General features: G+C 44.0%; 1 protein-coding gene across 7 annotated transcripts; it reads right to left on the reverse strand.

Annotated features, from left to right (window-relative positions):
• On the reverse strand, positions 1–26526 carry wt1a (WT1 transcription factor a). Of its 7 annotated transcripts, none has more exons than XM_086208538.1 (9): positions 25693–26526; positions 22358–22480; positions 21424–21526; positions 17577–17660; positions 9251–9350; positions 5328–5472; positions 4735–4824; positions 4281–4364; positions 1–4052 (listed from the first exon to the last, which is right to left on the reverse strand). In XM_086208538.1, the coding sequence occupies exons 1-9, from the start codon at positions 26165–26167 to the stop codon at positions 3931–3933; spliced, it is 1326 nt and encodes a 441-aa protein (XP_086064664.1). In that variant the 5' UTR covers positions 26168–26526; the 3' UTR covers positions 1–3930. The 7 variants fall into 7 exon arrangements, with proteins under 7 accessions (XP_086064664.1, XP_086064663.1, XP_086064666.1 ...); XM_086208537.1 differs by having other exon boundaries at positions 4272–4364; XM_086208540.1 differs by lacking the exon at positions 17577–17660.
• Positions 26527–26775: the final 249 nt, after the last annotated feature.

A 26775-nucleotide genomic window follows, 5' to 3' on the forward strand; every position in this document is an offset into this window, starting at 1 on the left:
GACAGCAAAATCATTTTCTCTTGAGGATATAAACTTAGTTGTTGGTTTTTTTTGCCATAATTTGGTGAATAGGTTTTGGACTCCACAGTTGTAGGGTCTGTGTGGGCCCATCTGCTTTCATCCCGACTCGCTAACCTTCACTAGAGTTCCTCGCCATGTTTCTCTCTATCTGCCCTAAGTGGAGAATTTAGATGTGATTACTGAAAGTGGACAAAACCACAGTTACACTGACCAGCTACCTCGCTTCAAAGACCCTCAGCAGCATGAGACTGGGACGGAGATGAAACACTGACACACACACACACACACACACACACACACACACACACACACACACACACACACACACACACACACACACACACACACACGGGAGAGGGAGATGAGAGATATAGGCCTCGTGTCCGACAGCTGAGATATAGCACGAGAGCCCTGGGGAGTTTCAGGGGATTTCCACCCAGGGAATCGGACATGTCTGATTTACACTAACACTTTGGCTAAACTTGTGATAAAAGTTCACAAAAGAAACATGGCTCTATCTGTCTTTATCCATCTTTGCTTCCATCCGTCTCCGTCTCGCCGCTTTCTCTTTCCATAAAATCTGTAGTGGCGTTTTTAAAAGTTGTGAAAATACTCTCCTGCTATTTAGAAGCCCAAAATTAGCTCTAACGTGGATGTGGAAGGATGAGACGGAGCGGGGTTAGGAGAGGAAGCAACGCGAGGGGAGTGAAAGAACGGAGAGAGAGAGACTGAAAGAAAACATGTTCATTTTTATCAGACTTTTTTCTTTTTCTTTTTTTCTTTCTTTCTTTTTTTTTTTTTTTTTACCGAGGGGGCCAAGGAATGCAATGAAGAATCTGGTGAGAGATAAAGAGAGGAAAGTGGATGGTACTGTACTGTACTAGGTGCTGTTAACATGCGCACAGGAGGATCTGGAGCAAGTCTGTTCCTCTCTCTGGAATGATTTTTTAAAGCTCTTCTTGGCCAGGGTTTGCAAAATTTCATTATTTCATATTGATTAATAATAAAGCATGACTTTAAAAAAGAAACCACAGACTTGGCCTTCAAATGAATAAATAAAGACCACAAAGACAAAAATGTTACTGTATCAAAACAGCCACAATACATTTACACAGAGAGAAAACATCATTTTCAATAATAACACTTCTGAGTACAAAATGTTTCACTGACATTTGCTGTTTTATGACTCAAATATTAAAACACATCAAAGAAAAAATAAAGTTCAAAATATATCAGTTAAGTTATATATTTTCCCCATTGGAAAGAAATATTAATTACATCTTGACCATAATGTGCTGGACACAGAGCCAGTGTGACCCAGCAGGCATATTTTAGAGCTTGCAATGTCTACAACAACGCCAAGTCCAGCAATATTTACACGCCGCAAAGACAAGTGAGCTCTAAGAGCGCCAAGTGGAGGAAAAGAAAAAAAAACAACAACTCACATTACTCAAAAACAAACTGCATCAGCTTTCGTAAATCTTCAAACATAAAGGCGAATCTATGTTTGCAACAGATATGCTGAGCACGGTGAACGCCGAAAACCTAACACTGTGGACGCGGCCGACGAGGTCAAGATGAAAAAGGTTCACTTGAGCTGATGGCTGAACTATCGAAGCCTCCTCTAACAGTGAGAACTAGCACGCTGCAAAAAAAGAAGTCTGGCCAAGTCGAGTTTTACTCTGAAGAAACATCTCATAAAACACTTAGCAGGCGTGATCTCAGTAAGATGAAGAGCGTTTTCTTCACTACGGAGGCAGATTACTTCACGGATTAGACTACAACCACAACACCCATGATAACTTGATTTTTAAAAAAATGTTGTCATTGCTGGAAATAAGTACAACACCATGACACTAGTAAGCCAATGGCAATTTTTGAGAGAGTTTGTCTTTAAAATGCACCTCTCATCTTACTGAGATGATACCATTATGTCTTACAGAAAGTGTAGTAAGTTTATTTGTTGTTTTTTAACTAGAAAGTGGACAGTTACATTTGGCCAGACTGCTTTTTGCAGTGTGGAAAAACAGTGAGGGCTGTGTATCACCCCTCTCCCTTTACATCCTTCCAGTGAAGCAAATTCTGTCCATGAAAAGACAATAAATAAGCAGTTCAAGATATTTACAACAGGAGCACGTGTGGAGCCAATCATGGGCTTTGATCTCCCTGTACACATGGTGGCGAGACAACAACTGGGGAGTGAAATATCACTTTTCTGCTGTGCCGTGGAAACATTTTTCGGTGAGATGGCGCAGGATTACGCTGCAGGTCAAACATTTTTGGGGTTTATGTACATTTTTATATTCACATCTGCATATTCACACTGTTGCACTGGGTGGCATGCTCCGTCATTACCATGAACACACACTCACTCTAGCACCATTACGGTGGCATAAACACTCACCTACGAATTCAATATTTACAGGTTTCTGTCATTTTAGGAGCTAAAACCCGCGGTGCCAAACTGGGCCTTGGATTGTGGATGAGTATGGTGAGAAATGAGGACTGAGAACAGCCTGCGCTGGTGGAAGAGAAGGGGATAGTTGTGTCAGCTACGACAGGCGGGACGACCACAGTGCAGGAGGTCCAGTTTTAACCGTCCGTCTGGTCATCAGAAGCCAAACCTTGAGCCAGGTTTTAGCTTCTATGTCAATGCAGTGGTTCGAAACATTGAGCTTTTTGTGTGGGATTTGCAGGCATTTCAAATTTATCTGTATTCTCGTATGACCTAACCAGGGGGTCACCATACAGATTGGAGACGTCTGAGGTTTAAACCTCCGTTGTTTTGCACAGTGAAGTACAATTTTTCCCAGATTTGTGATGTGACTGAGAAGATCTGGAGCCAAAGAGAGTATTTAGAGGAGGTGAGCTCAGTCCACTGACCACTGAAGGCAAATATTTGGCCTGGAAGGTTCCGTCAGCCCATTGGCATCTGTCTTTTGATTGATCGCGATGTAAGAGATAAAGTGAATTAGTCCGCTGATGAATGAAACGGCTCAACACTCTGTGAGTCGCTGTCTATAATTCTGGCTGAATGTCGTCTTCAGCATGAACAGCTAGTAAGGCCTGGACCTGACCACAGCCCATAAGTATTTAGCTCTCATTTTTTTTCTCCTCCAATAATCATTCAGTTTGTTGACTCTTAAACATGGGAAATCACCCCACGTGTCCTAAAATTCCAGAAAGTACCAACTCCAAGAGTGAGGCTTTTTTAGGGTTCAAATAATGTCTCGAATCTAAATCTAGATCCCAGATACTGCGCTTGAAACAAAGGTAGGTTCTCCAAAGGTTCCTGTTTCTTGGAGAAAGTGCCTGTGGTTCTGTCAAATGTGTCCTAAAGCCTTATGTTGCACCACTCACTTAAGCCGACATCATGATCAGGCCCCCTGGATGACGCTGGTTCTAGGGTACAGTAAGACTAAAAGGAGCCGGTGATGTGGAGGCTACTGGTGAGTACCGGCCCACTTTGAGCCCCGGATCCTGGGTTGTGCTACAGCTCATGTGAATAAAAGGTTTCATGAAGTGTTCTAAGGTTCCATCGGGAGAAAAGCGTGCATTAAAACCCGATGTACAGCCACATGGTGATGTCACCTGAGTCTCTGTCATATGGGACAAAACAACAACTGAGCCCCGTTTAGATTAGCGGCTACAATATTAGCCACTGTTAGCATAACACTCCTGCATCTCTGACTCGACTACTGGCTAAAGGAGTTGCATTGTGGGTAACGTAAGTGTAGAATAAAAAGTTTTGATGGACAAAGGACACAACAGAATCTGTCTCTTGATTTAAGAGTGCAAGGCTAAATGGGTTTAGTATTCATAGAACGTCTAGCTTGTTTTCAGCGACAGCAACATTTGGATTAACCCCAAACAGAACATGTGACCAGATGGAACCCCAATCTTGAGGACTCAAATGGCCAGCTGGAGCTTGGTGAGGTTCCTCTGGTGCATGTTGTGGTGTCGCACCAACTCATCGCTCCGAGCAAACTTCTTCTGACAGTTCGGCCAACGGCAGTTAAACGGCTTCTCACCTGAAGGGAGGCGGGATACGATGGACAGGATGGGAGGAAAGAGAATGACAGAATAGGAGAAATTATTATAGGCTGGATTGTAAAACTTTACAGGACTGTTTTCAATCTCACATAATTATAGGAATTAATTAAATACTGATATTCAAATGGAATACTTTTAGCAACATGTGTTAACATCAAATGAATGAAGAAGAAATGAAAAAATAAAAGTTTACGCACTTGTTTTACCTGTATGAGTCCGGATGTGTGTCTTAAGGTGGTCAGACCGAGCGAACTTTCTCTGACACGTCTCGCATTCGAAGGGTTTAACTCCTAAACACATGTACGGTGTGCATGCACACACACACACACACACACACACACACACACACACACACACACACACACAGGGAGATAGAGAAACACAGTAGAGCAGAGGCTTGCAGGGAAGCCATTCCAAAGTCTGGGCAGCCTTTAGCAACTTTGTCTGTACACACAACTTTACGCACAGCTATGCACACCACTGTACGAACAACTTTACACACAACAGTACACACCACTGTAAACACCAGTGTACATACAACTGTGCACGCAACGGTGCACGACTCCATTTTCATGCAAACAGCTGAGGAAAGCAAGTAGGGAGAGAAACCAAGGGAGGGAAGAGAGACAAAACAGAGGCGGTTGATAAAGGGAGTCAAACCTGTGTGCCTCCTCTGGTGTCTTTTGAGCTGGTCGGAGCGAGAGAACCCGCGGCCACAGTCAGTGAACTCGCACTGGTAGGGTTTCTCCCCTGGACAGACACAGTTACTTTGATTTATTCGATTATCAGAGATATGACTCTCAGGTACAAACAGAGAAACTGAGCGTTGGTGTTTCCTTCACAGACACTTTAGTTTGGTGCTGCACAACTACACAACAGGTAAAGTGTAACAGCAAAAATGGGACTTCTGTGTTACTCTGAGATATTCTTAGATTATTGTTAGTTGTCACAGTAATAAAACTACCCAGTCAGTTGTCTTTTCTTTGCTATTCAACCCTTTTATTCTACTTTCCCCTCTAATAATAATCATAATAGTTTCAATATGAGCAAAGATTCTAGATATATTATGCAAATTCAGAAACAACAAAAACAATCGGTGCACAGCGTCAAAGATGTAAACCACAAATGTATTAAACTCTGTCTGTGTGTGTGTGTGTGTGTGTGTTACTAAAAAATTCTGTTGTTTTTTACTGCCTCTATGACTGGGATTGTTTGTGTAATACGACAGAAGAGATGATAAACTTGTGCCTCACCTGTGTGTTTGCGACCGTGCGTCTGCAGGTGAGACTGTTTAAAGTAGCGTTTGTTGCATCCTGGGTAGGCACACATGAACGGACGCTTCTCGCTGCCCTCTGATCGCACGATGGCTGGAGCGATGCTGGGCACCCGCCGTACATCCTGCACGCGCGCGCACACACACACACACACACACACACACACACACACACACACACACACACACTTCAATTCAAACACAAAGCACTCAAGACAAAAAATATCCTGGATGTCAGTAATTAAAACCGTCAAATCTAATTTAGACGACAGACTGTTAAATCTGTCCAGTTTGTTAATAAAGTGTGTGTAATCAGTCTAGCTCATTTGGATCATTATAATAAAATGGTCATATTCATTATTTATTTTCATGAGATGATAATTAGCTGTACAATGACCCCCGGGTGACTGCAGCCTTGAGGGAGCTGTTAGTCACGCCTTTCAGACAGACCCCCCTTCCAGAGCGCCCCATTAAGTCCTGCTGCTCCCTGCAGATGCTCGAGGAGAGCAGTCACAGGAAATAACGCTGCTCAACTAAAAGTCTTGTGTTCTAGATCAGGAACAGCAAAAAAAAAGAAGCATTTTTTTTAAAAATGTGTTTTGCAAACCTCTGCGTTTTTATCACTGACCTTGAGAAGGCTTCATCTCCAAACATGATTCTCACTTCTTGATCTCCTGTTCTTGATCTGATGCCTCTTTTAAACCTTTACCTCAAACCTTACTGCTCTCTCCTTCTCCACTTCCAGCCACTGTCTTTCTCCCAGCTCCTGCAGCCATCTGCTCCTCATTTTCCCTGTTTAGCCTCATGGAGCAACAGTCAGTTGAGTTGCAGTTATCAAAGTAATGATCAGAAACCCGAATGAAACATAGGGCTACTAAACTCGTGTGTTTAATGTAACTTGTGTAACTTTAGTGTAACTTTAGTGTAACTTTAGTTACCGGGCTCCTTTACTGTGGAACCAGCTCTCTCCATGGGTCAGAGAGGCAGACACTTTAACTACGTTTAAGTCCAGGCTTAAGACCTTCCTCTATGACAGAGCCTTCAGTTAGGACTGGTTCAGGTAGCTCTGAACCATTGATAGCTATGCTGCTACAGGCTTAGACTGCTGGGGGACACATCAGGTTACATGGAGCCCTTCCCTCATCTCCTCTCCTCTCCTCTCCTCTCCTCTCCCCCTCTCTCCTCCTCTCCTCCCTGCACATTTTTGGAACTGTCACTACCACTACTTGTTCCACTTTGTAGTTTGGCCTTGGTGTCTCGCAGTCTCTCTGTGTTTCCACAGATCCACCAGAGCCCCAACCGCCGCCTGCATCGCCCCCCCCCCTCTTATTCCCTACTGTTACACTGGCCTGCGCTCTCCTTCCATGAACCAGTCTGCCATCCAGTCCCCCATCAAGCTGGCTTGCTCTCCCTGCCTCCCCTACCAGAAGCTTCCTTCTTCAGCTGTTATTAACATTTCCATGTTTCCCACATTTTGTATTGTGAACTGTTTTCTTGTCTGTAACAACATCTACTGCACGTCTGTCCGTCCTGGGTGAGGGATCCCTCCTCTGTTGCTCACCCTGAGGTTTCTCAGATTTTTCCCTGTTAAAAGGGTTTTCTATGGAGTTTTTCCTCAGTCGATGTGAGGGTCAAAGGGCAGAGGACGTTGTTATGATGCCATGTGAAGCCCTTTGAGACAAACTGGTGGTGAAAACGGGCTCTACAAATAAAATTGCCTTGCCTTGCCTTGCCTTGTTTTCCCAATAGGGAGCGCAAATACAGGTTTTAACAGAAGAAGGAGAGAGCAAGTGGGGTCCTCATGTCATGTCCAGAAAAGTTCCACAAAAAGTTCCATAAAAGAAATTTCAAAGTCTGTATTTTTACTGAAGATCATGTTAAAATGATGTTCTTTTGTCAGGAGTCCAACTGTGAGCATGAGGGAGATTATTACTGATTAAAAAAAAGGTTGAGACCTGGACCCAAATTCCTCAAGACATAAAAATCAGTGGAGTCGGACCTTGTTAAAACTTATAACAGCAATGCACGGGCAAAGATGAAGGGAACGAAAAGAAAAAAAAGAGTAGGGGGGCCGTAGTGTCCCATAGGTAGGGGTCCAGTACAGAGGAAGTGATGTTAGCTGACCGCGCTTGCTGTGCCCTTCTCCACTACTGCTCTCTGTCCACGGACCTCTAACACTCGGGACACGGCAGGTCTCCTGTTGTCTGCCTGCCATATTTCTGTCAGCTAGAGAGACGCACACCTCCTGGTTAGTGACTAATGGTCACTACTTCTCCTGGGTGACTCGCGTCAACTACAGGGTATAATAATAATTCCCATTATACAGTCTGACAGCGCTCCATAATGGCACACTCACTATATGGTGGAGTGAGGGGTTCCAGTAAGAATGAGATTCTCAAATCCAGCTTGACATAGTAATAATAATAATAATAATAATAATAATAATAATAATAATGCATTACTGTTTTCATTCTGAAAGCAAAATTTCTTCACTGGAAGTGATTTTGTCGGCAGAAAAGCTAACTGATCAGCAAAAATCTGCTGACGACTCTAATAAACTGAACTTTACAATTTGACTGTTTTAACTTTTTACGGAAAGTCTTTTATTTGCTGCTTTTGTTTTGTTTGTTCTATTTTTCAGAATTCTGTTAGAGTTGGTGCTCCGGCTAATAGGAGCTAGCTGTTTGTGAGCAAGCAACATTATGAAAGGTGAGGTTCAAAATAAGTACAGTTGGGACAGTTTTATAATGAACTGCAATAAAGGTGTGATGATCTTAAACAAAAGTACATTTTTCTTTTATTTCAATGATTGGAAGAAGCTTATTTTGGAGGTAATTTAGTTTATGACTGTGTATATGTGAAACGTTTGTGTGCTTCAGCTACTTGTGAGACTAGCGGGGGTCGCAAGTGTCAGGCTCCTTTAGTTTAGGGGGTAGGAAGAAGTAATCGCATGTATAAATGTAGTTCTTATAAGTTTAGTTACAGATCAACTATGACCAAGTGACCTTGATACAATTAGCTGTCATTTAGTAATTTGTGTATCTGAGTTTCCAAGAAGCTGCGTGATGAGTTTCACTCATCATCAGCCAACATGAATGAAATTCTCTGGCTGTCCTCTGTGTTTCCTTTGGCAGTCCCTGGGAATTATTGTAATCCTTACACCAAAAAGGACTCAAAATCTGTTCCCTTTCATTTGAGCTCGGCTCTTCAATTGTGCTTTAAAAGGCGCATGAGTGAGAGTTTGTTTATTCTTTTACACTGAGCCAGATCACTTATGTGTGTTTTGTGCAATCCATTTCAAGCAGGGAACAAAAGAAGCCAAGACTAAAAATGAGCAGGAGCGATGATGAGGCAGGCCCTGAAAAGAAGGAAAAAGTCCCAAAAAGTGCTGCCGTGGACTAAGAGCAGGCCTGGAGAATCTCTCCCTCTCTGTCCTTTAGAGTTGCTGACAGACAATAATTAAGACGTAATGATTTATTAACATACCGGCCCTCGTATGGAAACTGTATCTTTACCCAGTGCAGTTGTGTGTTTCTCCACTGCTAATGGATTTGTGGAAAAAAGATTCTTTTTGGCCTTCAGAGGTACTCTTTAAAAATGTGTGTGTGTGTGTGTGTGTGTGTGTGTGTGTGTGTGTGTGTGTGTGTGTGTGTGTGTGTGTGTGTGGGCGCGCGCGTGCATGTGTGTGTGTTCTGTAGGTATGTGTGTGTTTTGTGCTCTGCTACATATCAGTATTTCCTCTTCGCATAGCCTGGTCGTTGCATCAGGCTACTCTCCTCCTCATCCTCCGCAGTCCAAAAACTGTGTTTTGCTCTCCGAAGTGTTCGCTTGTGTATTTTATGTGTAACATATGGAAGTCTATTAAGTATTAAAAGGTGTATGGACAGAGGGGCTGTTTCCTACCTGTATGCCCCTGAAGACTCCGTGTGTGTGGATGCGGTACTGCGTGCTGCAGCTGTACACCATGGGGGTGCTGGGGTCACTGTCGTAGCCTGCTGCATGGCTGCCAACACAGAAAGAGCAAAGAGAGGGAAGGTAGGGACTTTCAAATGATTTCATCAGTTGATTCACTTCAGAGGAGCTCAGCAGTTGTGGAACAGCCGTCATCATTTCTCTGTTGTAAACAATCAATCAAGTCTGTGTGGTTGTTTATACTCTAAGTTTTACATAAATGAAAGCCAACACCTTACAAGTTCACACAATGCTAATTAAAGCAATAAGTAACACAAAAAGTGCAGTTTTTCTTTTTTGGTACATACAAATAAATGCTTTGAGCTCACAAAGACATGTTTTCACCACTGCATCACGTTTTTGTGACTGCAGAATGTAGAAGTGCCAGCCACTTCTATTTAGCTTGAAGCTAACGGCACCCAACAGCCACAACCTGCTAACAACAGCAAAACTTTACAAAATTGTCCATTCAAAAGGTCTCAAGCAAGGTTTTCTTTATCCAGCCATATGCTACGTAATCCACTATCACGTTGATTTGAACTACAGACTAACTACACCACTTCCTGTTTGGTGCAACTTTGAACCAGCGTGAGCTCGTTGGTTCAAAGTTGCACCAGCTGGTTGGTGCAACCATGAACGAGTGATATTTAAAGACAAAATATACTTTTTGGGTGAAGTATCACCACAAAGCCTATCTAATTTAAAATATGTGAAGTTATGATCATGGCGCTATTCTCTTGCTAGTGCTCCAGTTGCAATGTATTTCAGGTTACCCAGAATGGGGGGGGGGGGGGGGGGGGGGGGTTGGAAAATGAGAAAATGTCAGCGCAGCACGAGAGGACGCATCAAATAAACATTTCAGGAGGACAAACTTAGATAATTTTTCTATAGCTTTTCATTTTGGTAAGTATTACAAGAAAAGGGAAACAGACACGAGTATGGCGTTGCGTAACGTCAGGTTGGTATTTGTAAAGTATTTGAAGTAGCCTTTGTAGGTATTACATTAACCCCACCTAAATAATGGAACTGCTTCTACTAACAGTGGAAATGCTCTTTTTTTGCTACCGATTATGAACACAAGCAAGAAACATTTCATAGGTTGTGAGTGTGTAACAAACAATATAGCAGGCTAGTTACCAAGCTTGTTAACAAGCTAACAGTTGTGCTAAACTGTTTTGCAGGAAAAAGATAACCATCATTTGTCTGTTTATCACAAAAAAAACAACAACAGAAACTCTATGCCAGTTAAAAATATCAGAATATACCACACAGCGCCTGTCCAGTTACACATAGCTTTAAAGGAGGGTTTTCTGTGTGAACTGTTACAGCCTACGCTCAAATAAATGTACAGCAGACAGAAATGCTTCAGAGCGGTAAAGAAATATAGAGCATGAGCTGTTCGACTTTGTGTGTTGTGTGCAGGCTTGGTCATGAGGGCATCGTTACTCAAACATGTTCATCTAGTCACACACGTCCCAAAACACAGACCAGTCTTTTTTAGTTCTCTTGATTTATGGGGATGAAGCTGAGCCCTGCAGGATGAAGAATGCTACATTGGTGTGTAAGTGTATTAGTAGAACTTTGAGTATTGCAACAATAAGGCCTGAAGCTAAATGTATAGGCTTGTGACGTATGTACAGGTGGAGGAGGTTTGGACATAGCTGCTTGTGTGTCAGGTAGATTTATTTCATGTTATAAATATTTCTGGGAAGTTTCAGTATGTTATGTGACATAGAGTAGAACAGTCGGCACTTGGTCTTTGTCAAAAAGGACATTTCAAGGAAAAGCACAGGTGTGAATAATATTGTTGGCTGCTTCACTTTAGGTCCTGGCAATGTGCTTGCATTGATAAGGCAAGCCAAAATGTCGACTGCCTCAGCTGTATTTTTAAACCAGTTCCTGAACCGAGCACAGACACCTATAAGGTCATATAATAGTATCACAGCAAAAGTAAAGTAAGCCGCATACCTCGAAAACACTGAAAACTGCAGGAAAAACCTGACTATTAATGTAGAAAGAAAAATAATTCTAACGTTACCATACACAACATGGAATCCAACGGCCTTCAAAGTCATAAGACTGACATGATCAAAGCACCAAATCTAAGAACGTCTTTTGTTTCTGTGGAGCTACGGGTGCTTGTAGAAGCTAAGCTAAGAAGCACTGAAGCCGGTTTGTTACCTTAAAGAGGCTCCTAAGCTTAAACCAGCCTCTTTCACTTACCAGAAAACATGCTTACACAGGGTAACAGCTTTAACCAGCATCCATCCATCCATCCATCCATCCATCCATCCACTTTCTACTGCTTATCCTGTTAAGGGTCACGGGGGGGTGGAGCCTATCCCAGCAGCTTTCAGGTGAGAGGCGAGGTTCACCCTGGACAGGTCACCAGTCCATCACAGGGCCAACACATAGAGACAGACAACCATTCACACTCACAGTCACACCTACAGTCAATTTAGAGTATCAATCAGCCTCGTCCCCTCTTGATGTCTTTGGACTGTGGGAGGAAGCTTGAGTACCAGAGAGAACCCACACAGGAACAGGGAGAACATGCAGACTCACACAGAAAGATCCCGTGTTCAAGCCAGGGCTCCAACCCAGAAGCTTCTTGCTGTGAGGCGACAGTGCTGACCACTGTACCACCGTGCCGCCCAACCAGCATTCAATCCCAGTTTAAATGATCCTGCATTAGCAACTGTTGTCAGTTGGTGGTGTTGGTGGAGCAGAACCGAAATGCAAAAAGGATGGCAAAGTAGAAGAAAGGAAGATATTTCTAAGGTAAATTGTGTCCTGGAGGTGAGCAGTCTTGGCAAACTTAGACTGACTGCCTGTTGCACACACCAGAGGGCAGTAGGCAGAAGACCAGCTGACTGGCGAGACAGGCGGCTCTGGAGGATGCCCCCCACATTTGAGACTGATGTGGAGCCATTCTGGTGGCCCATGGCAAGGTAGAATAGGATCAGGTAGTGGACCAGGAGGCAGTGACAACCCGGCCAGCACAAGATCAGGAGGTGGCGGGAATAATGATCTCCCAGCCAGCACAGGATCAAGCAGCAATTGCCCAGGATCTGTCACAGATGGCCCTGGATGTCGCAACATTTGTGTCCCACCTGCAGCAAGAACAGGATTGGGTGGCTGCAGCACAGACTTCCCAGTCAAAAGTCTCTGGATTTGTTGACAGCCCAGACGGAACATGCGAAGGCTGCTGTCCAGCCTAAACAGTCACTGGAATTGGCTGCGACTGCTTTGTCCAATTGGCTGGAACCGGAACAGATGCAGGCGGCGGCAGCTTTGTACGCTCAGCTGGAACAGAAATAGACTCGGGAGTGTTTTGGAAATTTGCGGAACTTCTTGACGGTGATGAAACGAAAACAAGTAGGCTCAGTCTTAAGGAGTCTTTTAATGGAGCTTGATCCAGGGAACAGCAACCACAGTACATCTGGCACAAGGCACACGCGAAATCAATTCTGATGAACCCTTTCCTGCAAGAGGCTTTAAACCAACCTCATCCCTATCAATAACCTCGCTATAATGAGCTGAAACAAGATTTCACAGCCTCTCAGCCCAGAAATATGTTTCTCTCCGTGCAGACAGCAGTATTTTATTATGGAGGACTGAGGAGTTGACCATACTAGGAGAGCAGCGATGACCTTCGCTAACTTATTATCAGCAGCTGTTTGGGGAGGCAGAGTTATAGCTTAACTGACCCTGGGCCGATGACCCGGGCTTGACCTGACCGTCTTGGGCACATCATTACACCTGAAAAAGAGGAAGTGTATATGTTCCTCCATGTGGAAGAAGGCTAGGGCAACTTCAGCAATGCATGCAGAAGAAGAAGAGCATTCAGAGGAGGAGCACGGAAGAAAAGGAGCACACAGGAGAGTAAGAGGAGCACGCGGAGTGCTTCTTCAAAAATGGACCGTTGAGCCCAGGACGGGAACACTGGTGGTTCCAGAGAAGCGCACTCGGGTACACTCCCGAAATATCCAAAAAGTGTAATAATCTGTCCTCGTTGGCCCGCAGGGTTCATTACTGGTGAAACTGTTTCCTCTGTTGGCACTGCTGGTGGAGCAGGACCCAAATGCAGACCAAAGACGCAGGCAAAGTAGAAGAACTAAAGATATGTCTTCGTGATGAAAAGAAAACTAAACTTACAAAAACACATTAACAGGCAGGCAATCTAAACAGGCAGTCTCAGTCGGACTGTCAAAAAGGACCAAACTAAAATACCAACTCAACTAATGACAAAACAAAAAACAGGCGGGGGAACGCGAGGGCAGGGTGGGCGCTGATTGGGTAAGAGAAACAAGGAATAGGGCTTTAAACGGCAGTGACTTCGGTACTGACAAGACACAGGTGAGACGCTCGAAGAAGGCGGGAAGCAAACAAAGACAGGAAGTGTAAAGGTCACTAAGACACAGGAGGGACGTGGTTACAAGTAAAACAGGAAGTGACTAGAAAACAAGGAACAATATCAAACATCACAAAAACCAGAACACAAGAGTACAATAACAGTCCATGACTGAAAGTCTACAGCTCAAGTTTATAATGAGACAACTGATCAGTTTTGGTGTCAACCTGCATGAACAAGTTGCAATGCTATGACGCTGTTCTGTTGCCGACTGTGTTGAGTTCCAAAAAAGACTGAAGCAAAAGATTTAAACCAGCAGAACACCGTCGCCGCCTTACATGCTGTTGTCCTCCATGCTGTTTATTTACACATTTTCTGGTTTATTCATGACATCAGATTTAACACCAAAACAAACAAACAGAGGCGACTTATCTCCTCACCACGGGAAATGGGCCTATCTGCCTTTTTTCGTGGGTTCACCCAGATTATCTTTCTGCTGACCAACCAATGACGCTCTGATTCATCACAAAGCAGTATTTCACACACGTCTGGGAGTGAGTGACACAGCTGGCAGTGTTGCCTCTCATATCATCTCATGATAACACACGGAGGAACAGATAATCTATGAATGTGTTATATTTCTGTCTGTCTATGCGAGCGCGGAGGATGGGAGTTCGCATCCTGAACCCTGACAGTCCAGCAGGAGGCCAGGTGGCTACAAGGTGCTCTTTGTCTGCCTCACTCTTCCCCGCGAGCTTCAATTATTGGTTTCTTTACCTTTGTTCATTCTTTTTTTCAAATCGTGAGCAAGGGATTGTCACAATTCAGTCAGGAACTCTGACACTTTCCCACTATTCAATAAACCTTGCTGTGGTTTCGGGGGATGATAGCTTAACTAAGGAGGTTTGGTTAACCCCCTCAAATGATCAAAAAGAATTATTCACTCTCAGTAAATGTATAAACTATTATGTCAGTCCATAATTTAACATAATCAACACAACACACACAGCTGAGAAAAGCTCAAACTAACTGAGCAGCTAACAAAAACAGCCTGATAATGACAGTGACTGCAAGAACGTCCACGTGAGGGTGAAGGTTCAGGTGGTGCCTCCAACAAATACTGGACCTTTCAGTCCCTTTTGTTGCATCAGTGCTGTTAACTAAACCACATTTTCCGATACATAGTACATTATTTTCAACAGTTGGTTTTATTCCGGCTGCACAGTGGTGCAGTGGTCAGCACTGTCACCTCACAGCAAGAAGGTTCCAGGTCTGAGTCCCGGCTCCATCACAGGATCTTTCTGTGTGAGTCTGCATGTTCTCCCTGTTCCTGTGTGGGTTCTCTCTGGTACTCCAGCTTCCTCCCACAGTCCAAAGACATCAAGAGAGGACGAGGCTGATTGATACTCTAAACTGACTGTAGGTGTGACTGTGAGTGTGAATGGTTGTCTGTCTCTATGTGTTGGTCCTGTGATGGACTGGTGACCTGTCCAGGGTGAACCCCGCCTCTCGCCTGAAGGCTGCTGAGATAGACTCCAGCCCCCCCCATGCCTCAAAAGGATAAGCGGTAGAAAACTGATGGATGGTTGGTTTTATTCCAAGAAGCCGTTGCTAGTCAATAATGATCAAACAAAGCTTCACCTCTCAAACAACATTAAGTAACATTTGACAGTTAAATTTGACATCTTTACACAGACCAATAAATAAAAGCAGCACAGGCATGACAGATAATTACAGTTGAAATTCCTGTTTGTTGAAAGTCCTCTTAAGATGAAGGGGCAAGAAAAAAAGAAAAGGAGAGAAATTTGAATCCAAATTTTTGCAGTGAGTATTGGTTGTGCGGCAGGAGCCGGTCGAGGTGGATGTGAGACTTGTTCAGCGCTGCATGTGGTTCATCTTCAGCTACAAAAGCACTTTGTTTAAAATAGCTGTTTAGACTGAATCACACCTCGACTTTTTCAGTTGTTAACAGTCCGCGACGAGCGCCTGGTAACCTTGGCCTAGCTGAGCGCCAAAAACATGACCTTGAAATGCATCAAGTTAGAAAAAGACAATACAAAAATGTGGGTCAATAAAGCTTTTGCTTAGAGATTTTGGCAAAAAAAAAACATTTCTGAAGCGGCACCAAGTGATGTCATGGAGCTCTCTGCTCCTCCCTGCTCCTCTCTGCTCCTCCCTGCTCCTCTCTGCTCCTCCCTGCTCCTCCCTGCTCCTCCCTGCTCCTCTCTGCTCCTCCCTGCTCCTCTCTGCTCCTCTCTGCTCCTCCCTGCACCGACCTCACTCACAGGTGATGTGGTTCTGTGTTTAGTGTGAACACTGCAACTGCATTCTTCCTCTTCAAGCTCAACTCCCTTACACTTCCTCTTCCTCATCTCCCTCTCCTCACCCCATTCCTCTTTATCTCCCGCGGACTCCCTACCCCTCCCCCTCATTCTTCCTACTCCCTCACACCTCCTCATCTTTCTCCTGCGTGCTCCCCCTCACTGACAGAAAAGTGAGGAAAGACTAAGAGCCGCAGATAAACTTTAATTAAGACAACAACAGAACTCTGTGTATCTAAAATAACTTCAAAGAGAATCTCCAACCATTAAATAATAACGTGTTCACCAAATGCAACAACGCCGTGATTTGATGAGCCTCAGTCGCTCATTCTGAACACTCGACGCAGCAACGCCTCTGAAAAAAACAAAAATGCACACATTCTTTCTTACTATGACTCCTTTATGCACCCCCCCCCCCCACACACACACACACACATTCATCTGCTAACTATGATGGATGGATGTTGGCTCGGAAGGTATTTGTGAGCCGACACAGACGCCGACCAGCGTGCAGCTTTGCAGGTCATGATGACACGCAGCACAGTACGTCCTGTAGCGCTGAGAGGGTTGAAGAGGGCACGCTGTTTCTTCACTCAGCCTCTCTCCCAAGCGTCTGAGATATTTCTGTTTTAATTTGATAGAGATGGTGGACACAGCTGCCAGTTTTTAAGGAACCAAAAGAGCCTGTGGTATGTTTTTTTCATCATTAGCTGTGTTTCTGCAGCACGATCACGAAGCACCCACAAGTGCTATCCACGCTAGCTTGGATCCAACAATCTGTCATTTATCTATTTGCACTCATTTGTCCAGAAAGAACACAACAGGATAAAATAAGATTTATTTGTACAAGATTTCTCGTCGTCAAATGTCAGTCCCCAGTGGATGATTACTAATTAGTGACCTCCACAATTAGACTGGCTGATATTTACACCTCGCCACCAACTTCCTAAAGGGTTTCTACTAGAATGACCTTTGTCCAGGGAAACCTCATCAGCTACAAGTTTAGAATTTTACTTAAAGTCATCAGCATGCTCAACACTAGGTTTTCTACCAGGAAAAGTGAGGCTATTTTCCATTTGTTTAAGCTGTAGTGCTTCATATTTTCATATTAAAGATTATCCAGATGGACAAATGTCTTCTCGCGCTGCTCATCGAGATCATCACCACCAGCTAAATCCCCACTTGTCACAATGTATGGAGTTTCAATCTGTGGCGAGATTCCAACTCTGCTGCAAAGATACAGGCTACACTGGCCAGAGGCTTCGCCAAATTAGCCGTCTGCTAATGTGGATGCGGAAGGATGAGATTTTAAGATTTTTGAGAGTCAGGAGATGCTCGAAGTGATTTATTCACCATCTTACTGATGAAAGAGGTGGTGATGCAGCGGTTCCTGAACGTTCCACAGTGTCGTGAAGTTCATCTACTTACCGATGAAAAAGTCATCAAACACCAAGCTGAAAAGCATAAAAATGCCACTCTTTGATTGACAGCTTCAACACAACCAGCCTTCACCTCAGTGACCCTGGCTCACGCTCTGATTGGTCTTTCTCCACATCAACTTGACTGGCCGAAGCTATTTCAAGAGAGCGATGATAGTTCCTACCTCTTTCTGGTGGATGCCAGTGTATTGACAGGGTTCCATGCCACACACTCCAACTGAGAGGTCATTTGATATAAATTGTCACCACTGTGGAGGAAAGACAAAACGCAGAGGAAAAAACAACAACTCATGAGCTGCATTATGGATTGTCATTTACCAGGACAGCGTTGAGTGTGTGTTTGCATCACTATGGCCCTGTTTTGTCCTCAAAAGAAGGGTACACACACACACACACACACGCACATACGAACACAAATTGCACTGAATCACAGGTTAAAGAATGTGCTATTGATGCTACATTCTCCAGTAACAGCCATCTAACACAGCAGCAGAACCCACCATCATTATTCAGACCTGCCATGTGATTAAATACCTCACCACAAACCAATGCATGATCACACACACACACACACACACACACACACACACACACTCACGCTGGATTTATAGTCCACACCCCTTTAACACACCACCTGCAGACCGATGCGGTGCCTGGTACCCTGCTCATTACACAGCTACTATTTTACAGCAGCAACGGCGGCGGCGGCAGCACCGGGCCAGCACAGCATACATCTTTTATACTGAAATACCGTTGGAACGGAGGCCAAGCTAGAGATTTAAAGTAATGACCCGTGACATTTTCAAATAAACATGATACTACACTTCAACTCTGTTGCTGACTCATACGACCCATCATCGATCTAGCCGGAAACCAACGGATGGAAGCGAGCTCGCAACCCTGTCATAGGTCCCTCTAGCGGCGCAGATGAAGAGCAATAAAGATGAGGGGATAGTTTCAATCACGTCTCTGACAGCAACATTCACCATAACACAAGCAGGGAAGGAAAAGCACTCTGGAGGGTTCGAAGCATATTTTTTTCCTCTCTTTCAACTTGCCATGTAGCCCTGCAGATAGTTTAGGTTTGACTTGCCAAGAGATTTGTACCTTGGAGATATCTTCCTCCACACCAATAACAAATCAGAAAATGGAAAATGTTGGCTTAAAAAAAAACAAAAACTGAAAAATTAAAGGAGAGTGCAAAGCTTCTCCAAGTTCTATCTTCTTCTTCTTCTTCTTTTTTTTTCAAAAAGGCAGTTTTTTTTTGCATTGTCAAATGGATCTGCCTCAAAGATGAAAAGTGTTTCTTCCTGGGTCCCTGCTACAACGCTGCCGGGTAAAAAAGAGAGACAAGAGAACTTAAGTCTGGACTTCAAACTAGACTAAATCTGACACCAATCAACAAGCATTTGTGAAAAAAATCTCCACCGTCAAATTTGATACATTCATCTTTCCGCACAGCAACGCTCAGAACAATACTGTGGTTGGTTACTCCAGGAGTGACATCATCAGGTCAAAGTCACATTTTACAATGTTGCCTAAATGAGCCATGAATTGTAAAATATATAAATATACATTATATGTACTTTATGGTCACAAAATATAACTTGTTCTCTCCATTTACTTATTATCAAGCTGCAACTTCCCACAAATTAATCAAAGCATTGAAACAAGGGATTTTTCCGTGGCCTCTCCTGATGTTGGGTTCTCAAAATTTTCCAAGATTTCGAATCCGTGGATTGGTATTTGGGGTTTTTTTTTTTTTTGGTTTTTTTGGTCACGCTTACAGAAACGAACGAGAACAGAGTGATGAAAGACAGTTGCTGAATTATTATTTTCCCCGTGAAAGAGCCACCGCAGCGCTGAAGGAGCTGCAGGAGTGAGTGTGTGGAGATAAAACTGCTGCATGTAAACGCCATCACATCTAGAAAAGTCAAGCGGATCAACAGAGTGACTGGGAAGCTTCCCAGGAATGTTCGGTTCCGATCGATCGTGTTCGGTAACGAACAGCAGAAGTGACCTCGTGGCTGCGGGAGTGATCTGAATCCATCCAGAGGAAAGTGGCCCACTGTACACGAGCTGTGATGAGTGAGGGACCTCAGCATGTCCGTCGTCAGGTTCCCAGCAGCGCGCCCTTAAACTGATCTGACGTATTTCTCTTCAGATTAGATCTCAATGAGTGAGATGAGTCACCAGGCCTGAGTTGTTTTTCTGTCTCTGCTGCGTGAATCTTATGATCACCACGGTTTGCAGAAATGTTACACCAGTTCCACTGATCAATTACACGTGGGAGGGAAGAGTACTACACATCAGCAGGGTCCACATCTGTCCCAGATGTCTCTGATAGAGCTCTCTCTGATCCTCAGTGGGATGATGCTCATGATATGATGATTTTAACTTGACTCCGTATGTGTGGGTTAGCCTACCCCCAACACAAACACACACACACACACACACACACACACACACACACACACACACACACACACACACACACTCTTGCTCTCTCTCTCTCTCTCTCTGTATGGAGTCAGACGTCAGCAGCATTTCTCGTCATTCAAGTGTTACAAGCTGATGGCAAGCAAAGTAAATACAGTCTTGTTAGTACCAAGGCTGCAAGATTACATTGTGTGTGTGTGTGTGTGTGTGTGTGTGTGTGTGTGTCCATCCGTGTATGTCTGCTGAACATTTATCAGTTATGTTGACAACAAAAAAGTCTCACAGACTTCTATGTCCATCTCTCTCTCTCTCTCTCTCTCTCTCTCTCTCTCTCTCTCTCACACACACACACACACACACACACACACACACACACACACACACACTTGTGTCCATCCCTGCATTGGTATTTACAGAGGATTCCTTCTCATCCAACATCGATGGAAAGCAGTGTGTCAGGGTCATGTGAGGAATGTTTCATTTAGAAACAGAACAACAAGCAAACAGGGGAGTGAGGAGGAGTCCCTCCCTACAACGCTCCCTTTAATAAGTTGACAGCACACTTATTCAAAAGTTCTCCCGCTGCTCTGTTAATTATATTCATACAGGTTTTGATCATTAGGGGTGAGCAGGCTCAAAAATACAAAAATAAACAGTTTTTAACGTTTAATTAGCTGGACTGGCAAAGCAAGGTAACAAGTCACTTTCCTGGACTCTTTTTACAGCCATGAGCCTCATCAACGTGTCTTTCAGTGTCGGTTAAGACTGTTGGCAAGGGCTTAATGTGTTGTTCGAGTAAAAGACTGACAGACTGAGAAGCCCATCGACAAAAGTTCATTATTTCTCCCCTGGAGCAAACGTGCTTCATTTCATCATCTGTTTTACCTTCTCTCTGTTTAAATACAATGTTTTCGCTCTTCTTTCTTATTATGGAACTGCGATTAACATTTAGATTTCAACGTAGCAGGTGGATTTATCGCATCGTCTATGATTTGATGAAAGAAGCTTCACACACCAAGCACAAGAACACGTTTCCACAGTGCCTCCATAGTAAAGTGGCTGTAATCGAATTACTCGCCTGCTGAATATTCTGTCCTTCAGGTGATAAAACCACTGAGCATCTTGTCGGAAAGAGGAACTGAGTGGATTAGCCTGCTTTGTAGAAGTGGAATGAGTCAGAAAATCAAGAGCTTCCCGCTTGCTGGTGGCACGGTGACTTTGTAAAACCCGTCAAACCAAGCTCCTAAGTTTTTAACACACATCAGAAATGACTCGCTTCAGGGAGATATCTCTTTTTGTCCTGGGTGAGTTAACATGAATACCACTGACCCAGCACCCGAAAAGGAAGGAGAGGAAGCTGCAATGGCAGACAGACCTACGGTGAAGGTGAACATCCTGTTCAAACCTGCATCCTGCTGCTACCTTTCACTAAACTACAATCAACAATAGATTCAGAGGCATTTCCGGTCGAATTAGCGCTCTTTGTGTATCATATAAATAGATGCTTTCTTATTGTATGTGCACAAAGTCTGTGTTTTTACGTGTGTGTGTGTGTGTGTGTGTGTGTGTTACCTGTTGTACGGATTCCTCAGCAGTAGCGCCTGACTCCCGGTGCAGCTGTCTGAAGGTGTGTGACACCCGTAGACTGGAGGGGGTACAGGATACTGCTGCTCACCTACAGCATGCGGACACACACATACACACTCCAGTGAGGGCTCATCCAACTCACTGGATGCTGCTTTTCAACTTCCACCTGTCACAAACCTCTTGCACTCTGCCTTTTCTATTGTCCTTTTGTTCTCACATTTGTTTGGCTACTTTTCTTCCACAAATTATATATATAAAAAAAACCCTTCGCTCTTTTCTCCGCCTCTGCTTCCCCGCCAGAGTAGTGAATGACTCCCTCGACATTTCTCGTGCATTCCAAAATCTCTCTCAACCCCAAGGTAACATTTGCTGTGAAAAAGAAAGCAAAAAATGTCCAGCAACTCCCTCATAAAATGCACAGTTTTAAATATTTACCAATAACACAGGGAGGGGAGGGCTTAAAGGGAGGTGGGTGGAAGAAAGAGGGGATGAGAGGAGAAGACGAGGGAGTTTGTGAGTCAGGATGTGGGTGATTTATACCTCTGACAGGCGAGGTCACCGTGGAGACGACGCTCCCTATGTGAGGGCCACGGAGCTGCCATACACACACAGCTGCACACGCACACTGGCTTTAAATACTGTGCCTTCCCAGTTCTGCTTTTGTTTGTACTGGAAAATGCATTTTAAAAAACAAAACAAAATTGACCGGTGGAAAAATTCCATTTGATGTCCAAATTAGTCTTAGTTAAATATGACAAATGTTTCTCCAGATTTCTTCCGGCAGTTAGTTTTCTGGACACGGCTGTAAATCACACACCATCTTTGCCCAATTTTCAGTTTGTTATGACTGTGATGTGTGCGTGTTTGTGTGTGTGTGCGTGTTTGCGTGCGTGCGTGCATGTATGTGTGGTTCACGTACCCATGCTGTTCTGCTGGGTTAAAGTGTCCTCATGTTTGAAGGAGTGGTTGGAGAACTGTGAGCTGTGGTGTGTAGGAGTGTGACCGTAATTACCGGCTCCATCGAACGCGACCGCAATGTAATCTGCAACACACAAATAAGAAAAACTTAGCTTGCATACACACACTTCCCAAACACGAGAACATACAATTACATTCTGAACGGCCTTATTTCCTGCTATGACATGCAGCTGATGCTTTAACATCAAAACACTGATGGATTGGATTGTACGACAGCAGTAATTTACATACAGAAGAATAAAACAAAGTACCATGTTTTCCTAAAAATCACTAAAAGATATTTTTGCAGCTGTTGAGCAGAATAACAAAAAATATCTGCTTGTAAACATTCGGATCAGATAATCTAATAAACCCAATATGAATGATTGGTTACAGGTGGTTCAATTTCATCGACTGTTTTTATAAGACTCGTAAAAATCGGTTTGGTTGAGTCGTTTTCAAAGATAAATCTGCTATCAAACAAGAATTTAAAAAATGCATTCAATCAAATTTTGCAACAAATGTACAAAGAAATCTACTTTCTTTGCTTTACTTTAAAGATTTTATATATCTTTTTGCATGTATTTGCATTTATGTTCCATAAATATAAAAGCAATATGACCGTTGTTGTAGAGAAGAGATTGAACTGTGTTATACTTGTTTAATTTTATGAAACAACATGGCACCAAAATTCACAAATAGGTTCACTAATTATTACTTCTTGCACACACACACACACACACACACACACACACACTCACACACATTCACACACACACACACACTCTCATACACACACACACACAAACACACACGAAGGCACGCACGCACGCACGCACACACGCACACACGCACACACACACACACACACACTTTGGAGGAGACTGTGCCTGACACTCCCAACTAGACCTGACTCATGATGTGACTGACTAAATGGCAGAACACACACCCATAAGTCACCCACATACTGAAACACACACACACACACACACACACACACACACACACACACACACACACACACACACAATCGCTCACATACATGCTTCATTAATTATAATGCAACTCAACTTGACTTGACATGATGTGTGTGTGTGTGTGTGTGTGTGTGTGTGTGTGTGTCTGTATGTGTGTGGGGGGAGCAAAAAAACCCTCATTAAACATCTCCATTTATCTTCCACTCACCCCTGTTGTCTGACTTCTCGTGTTGTGTGTGTGTGTGTGTGTGTGTGTGTGTGTGTGTGTGTGAGAGAGAGAGAGAGAGAGAGCGAGAGAGTGTATGTGTGTTCATGTGTATGCACTGAGGTGACAAGTGATGAGGTCACTTTTAATTCAACTGGAAAACCCAAAGTTTGGAAATCCCCCAATACTTCTTGCTTTTCATTTCAAGCTCCTCATCTCAATTTTGTGCAGAACTCAGAACTACTTAATAAATTCATTTTAATTTTGACAGATGTGCAAAAATTTCATTTTCATTTTTATCAAATATTTTAATTACATGTTCTCCAAGATGGTAAATTCATTGTGAAAATATTAACACTTGAGCTCCATCCAAAGCATCTTTTGACAGCCAGCAACAGTTACGCTAAAACCTAACAAACCCCAAGGAAGCAATTTCGATTCTCAAAAGAAAAATGTGGGGAAAAAAAGTCCTACAAACACACATTTCTGATTTTTTTTTTTTTTTTAAAAAGGACAAAAATAAACAAAACAAAGCGGTTGCATCTGTTCAACCCGCCAACACTGAGAGGAGACTAGGAGGGGAGTGTGGTGGTCCGCCATGGTCCCGGGGTGACCCTGCTCTGCTATCAGCTCTACTGTGTGACCCGGGTCCTGCTGTGAGTCTGTTTGTCCGTGCTCGTCCAGCCGCAGAGGCCGGCAGATAAAACAGGTTAGAGGTCGGCTCAGCCCTTTGATTAGAATGTTTTTACTAAATTATCTGCTTGATAACTTTGTTATTACTAATTAATCTGTTCGCCAAACTATAAACGGATTCACGATCCTGCGTGGAAGCAGGAGAAGGTGAGCTTGGACGCTGAGGTGTTCCTGTGACGCTCGCTTTCAAGGTGCAACTTCAAATTAAGATTAAAAACAGAATAAAGGCTCCAGTTATGAGAGCGAGGACGGAGATTTTTGATTATTTTTCACGGGAAAAATGCGTGCCTTTCTTTTTCGACAAAAACGCATGTTTTAGACATATTTCAGACCGTGATGGCAAAAATAGATTTAATTTTTTTTTTTTTTATCGACTACTGTTGAAGATAATTATTGTCTTTACAGCATCGCACATCTTTTTGTCTGTATTTCGTTTTGTTTGAGGCTTTTCTCCAAACCCCTCGGGATGGGGATCCGTCTCCTGTCTAAGGGTGAAATCAACATCCTGACCTGAGAATAAGAACTTTTACAAAGTTACTGAACGTTACACCAGATCCATGGAAAGATTGAAATACCGAATCCCTCTAAAAAAAATAAATTTTTTTATCAAAAAATAAACTGTGTGAGAATTCAGATGAATCATTGATGACTAGCTCAGAGACTCTTAACTCAGAGCAGCATCAGGAAGTTTCGGGTCAAAATAAGTTCATGAACTGGTCTGATGTACAGTCGAGGTACTTTCTTTCCTTCGAGTAGGTCATTTATTAAAAATACTGTTTCTATACAAACACTGATATCTTTGGCTTGAGCATGAATTCCTTCATGACACGAGTCTCAGGAGAGGCATTAGGCGTCAGCATCCAGACCTTTCCGGAGAGAGACATCTTTCCTTCTGCTCTGTGAAAATCAGGCTTATTGGGCAGCTCATCTCGACCAGAGAGGATTTACCAAAAAAACCTCCCAGACGTCCGCCGAACAGGTCGTCACGTGACCTCTATGGGGCTATAGGTCAGAGGAATGGAGCCGGTTTTGAACAAAATCCACTACACTCTCTGCATCCTTCCATGAAACAAGGAAGCGGAATGATTCTGTGAGCGTATTCTTTGGATTCTTTTCTGTTTTGGCAGAATATTTATGAGGGCTCTGGGTCCTCTTGTTGGAGCAGAGGGATTTTGAGGTGAACTTAGAACTTCGGACCCTGAGGCCATCTTCACTTCATGAGATTATTATTATTATTATTATTATTATTATTATTTTTAAATTATTGTTTTTATTATCGTCATTATTTTCTCAAGTCCTCTTTTCCCCTTCATGTGTTGCGACAGGCGGTTGAAGATGTTTGCGGCAGTGAATCGACATGTTTTTCTTTGCTGAGGTGAGGAGACCAGCACCAGTGGCTCCTGAGCCCTGGACTCAGCCTACCTGTCTGGTTGCGGGATGCAGGTTGTGTGTCCATGCAGTTGGTCAGGTACGGAGGGTTGCTGAACATCCTGCTGGGGGGCTGGTGGTGGTGCGGGGCTCCAACTGAAGGTGGCTGGCTGGTGGAAGGCGGTGGAGGAGGGGGCGCCCCGAATGCAGCCCCGTACCTGCATGCCCCCGTCCCAGTGAACTGCCCCGAGAAGTGGACCGTGAAGGCGCTGAGGCCGCAGTGGGGATCGGTGTCGAGGTGATGGGGGTCGCCCGTTGACCCCCAGGTGGGCTCCTGCTTGATATAGGAGTGTGGTCCCAAGGAGGTGTGAGGGGCTCCCAGGGAGGAGTAAGGGGAGGCGGCGGTGTGGAAGTCCAAGACTGGAGCCCACTGAGGAGCCGTGCTGACAGGTAGGGCCGGACAGCTGGGGTTGGGGCCTGCTGGGACTGGGGGCAGCAGGGAGTTCAGATCACGAACATCTGAACCCATGGTGGTCCAAGGAACAAAACAAGGAAGAAAGGAGGCTATTTTTAATCTCTACCTGTCCACCAGTGCAGAGGCGAACCCACAACAGCCACCAGCCTCCACAATCCTGAGCTCTCACAGGTCTTCTCTGGCTCAGATGCTGCCCGTCAGTTATTTACGACACCACACAGCCACTCTGGAAACTCCTTTGGTTCATGGCGAAGCAGAAGAGTTGCAGCAGTCAACGTTTCTTAGAAAAACACGGGGAAGAAATCAAAGCGGAACAATTTTCTGTGAGCTTCAGTTCCCGTCCACAGGAGCGCTCGGTGAGGAGAGACAGAGTCCATCCGAGGAGGAGAGCGCTTCTGCTTACAGCTCTCTCTGTGAATGGAGACAGAGGAGTGAGGAGGAGTGAGGAGGAGTGACCCTCTCCTCCCTCCATGCTCTCAGCATGTGTGTGTGTGTGTGTGTGTGTGTGTGTGTGTGTGTGTGTGTGTGTGTGTGTGTGTTTGTGTTGGGTGTGAGCACGGATGTGTGACAGAAGAAGGCAGGGGGTGGAGTCAGGGGTTGAGGAGGGACAGGAGCACCCTGCTCTAATTCATTTACAGCGTTCTCACACACACACACACACA

The sequence above is a fragment of the Aulostomus chinensis genome, chromosome 7, assembly GCF_037954235.1.
Source record: "Aulostomus chinensis isolate RoL2024-O1b breed Wild chromosome 7, RoL_Achi_v1.0, whole genome shotgun sequence".
NCBI classification, from domain to species: Eukaryota; Metazoa; Chordata; class Actinopteri; order Syngnathiformes; family Aulostomidae; genus Aulostomus; species Aulostomus chinensis.